This window comes from Gekko japonicus, unplaced genomic scaffold (genome assembly GCF_001447785.1).
Source record: "Gekko japonicus isolate JY-2015 unplaced genomic scaffold, Gekko_japonicus_V1.1 scaffold245, whole genome shotgun sequence".
NCBI lineage: Eukaryota > Metazoa > Chordata > Lepidosauria > Squamata > Gekkonidae > Gekko > Gekko japonicus.
The window spans coordinates 903237-905069 of record NW_015167537.1 but is presented as its reverse complement, the minus strand read 5'-3'; the positions used below and the strand labels follow the sequence as shown (position 1 = coordinate 905069).

Sequence of the window (1833 nt, the reverse complement as noted above, 5' to 3'; positions counted from 1 at the left end):
TTCAGCAGCCCTTTTGTTTTAAGTAACCACGAGACAATACCTGAGGAAGCAACAAACCCTATGAATAATTGAAGCTGGGTAATAGGTCAGCCCCCTAGTGGGATATAAGGAGCCAGGATTATGGTCAGCTGCCTTGGGTTGCGTTCCCTGCTCCCGATTCTTGTTTGGCAGATCTATTATTAGGATTTCCTAGATCAAGCATGCCTGTATCCAATTCTGACTGCCTTCTTGAAATAAAAAGTCCTAATGTTTTCCAGCTTAAAGCAGCTGTGAAGTTATTGTTAGAATTTCCATGTGCTTAACTGAGCTATTTCTTCTCTGATGAACACGTCAAACGGGTTCTCTTTCTCTGTGTCTCTCTTTTCCCTCTCTTCCTCCTGACTAGTTGTGGGTTGAGAAGAGGGATGTGTCTTCCCTGGGCTTTCCCCCTCCTTCTCTTCACTCACGTCAAGGAAGGGCCAGGCAACAATACCAGTTTAAACTTGCTCAGGTTAGTTGGAGACAAAAAGCTTTCTCTCAGTTTGCATTCTAAGGTTGCAAAGCGGTGTAATGTGACAGAAGAAAAAGCCTGGAGTGAATTCCTGTTCAAACGTTGCTAGGGATAGGAAAATAGAGAGCAGTCGACAGAGCCAGACGAACGAGAGGGCAGTCTTGTCTTCAGATGGTGCTAATGACTGATCAACCACATGAGGGGGAAGAACTAAAACCTGTCAGGGTGATCAGTAAAAAAGAAAACAAAGCTACTTTGACCCAGTAAGTACTCTTGCTTGGCAATATATTGTTAAGTCTGACAAAATCTCTCAACCATATGAAAGAGAAAACTTTAACAAAAAGTTTTTCAGTGATTACTGTGTCTCTTGTCTGCCTTGAGAACTGTGTTTTTCATGCAAACTTGTTTTGTTTCTAATGAGTGTGTAGTGTGAATTAGTGATGATCTTTTTATGTTGGAGCTCTGTGTAGCTGTTTGTGTAGTTCAAAAGGCTACAGCTAGGGTTAGAGAGGGGATAGAGTTTGCATGTGGTTTTAAGCTATAATTAAAATGGGTTACATTATTGTCTGAAGAAGATACAGTAAAATAGGGTTCAACCTAAAACTGAATGTGACACTGGTTTTTGCACGTTTTTAATAGAATGGTATATAAGACTTTCATTGCACACATTGTGGTTATGCCAGACTTGTGGATCCACAGGTTGTTAAACATTCACCTTATGAACATTCAGATTGTGAGCAATAATGATAGTCCATTGCTAGTTTAATCTGAAACCTGCAAGTAAATCAATATCTTGTCATTTGATCATCTCAGCTGTGTGTGTAAACTGACCTATCAAAATGTGCATATTGGACGTGATGCCAAGTGATCTGAAAGCTCTGACTGGTACTTGATCTCTGATTATAGTTTCACCCTTGAAAATCTTTTCTTAATGTTGCTGTTGAGTGACACACAATTCACATGTGAGCTCTTGTTGGCGAACATACATGTATGAACTCTCCTTTCTCCATTTGATCAATCACAGCCTTCATTTGGGCTGCATTTTAGTGGCTTGTTGAGTGTTCTCTGACATATGTGAATCTAAAGTAATAGACATGCCACTGAGTTGGGTTATGTAGCCGTTCATATAAAATCAGGGATTGTCGTTGATGAACATCATGTATGAAACTGATGAAATGGGACATTTGCTTGATTTGAACACCTCTTCTCCCATATTTGATTGAACACTAAACAGGTATTACAGGAAATTCCCATCCAATCATACCTTAGCCGGAAGCAGTTGTTGCCTCTTGTCAGTTCACTGGTAAATTAAATCTTGCATTCTCTGTAGGAGTTCCGTTCAG

At 40.0% G+C, this 1833-nt stretch overlaps 1 protein-coding gene across 2 annotated transcripts in view; it reads left to right on the top strand.

The window, feature by feature from the left end:
* Positions 1-461: 461 nt before the first annotated feature.
* The window catches only part of GRAMD3 (GRAM domain containing 3), a 58111-nt gene continuing 56739 nt past the window's right edge, over positions 462-1833 (top strand). For both annotated transcript variants that reach the window (XM_015413531.1, XM_015413530.1), the window contains exon 1: positions 462-753. In XM_015413531.1, coding sequence (XP_015269017.1) covers positions 662-753 — 92 coding nt within the window. In that variant the 5' untranslated portion in view covers positions 462-661. The remainder of the gene's footprint in view (positions 754-1833) is intronic.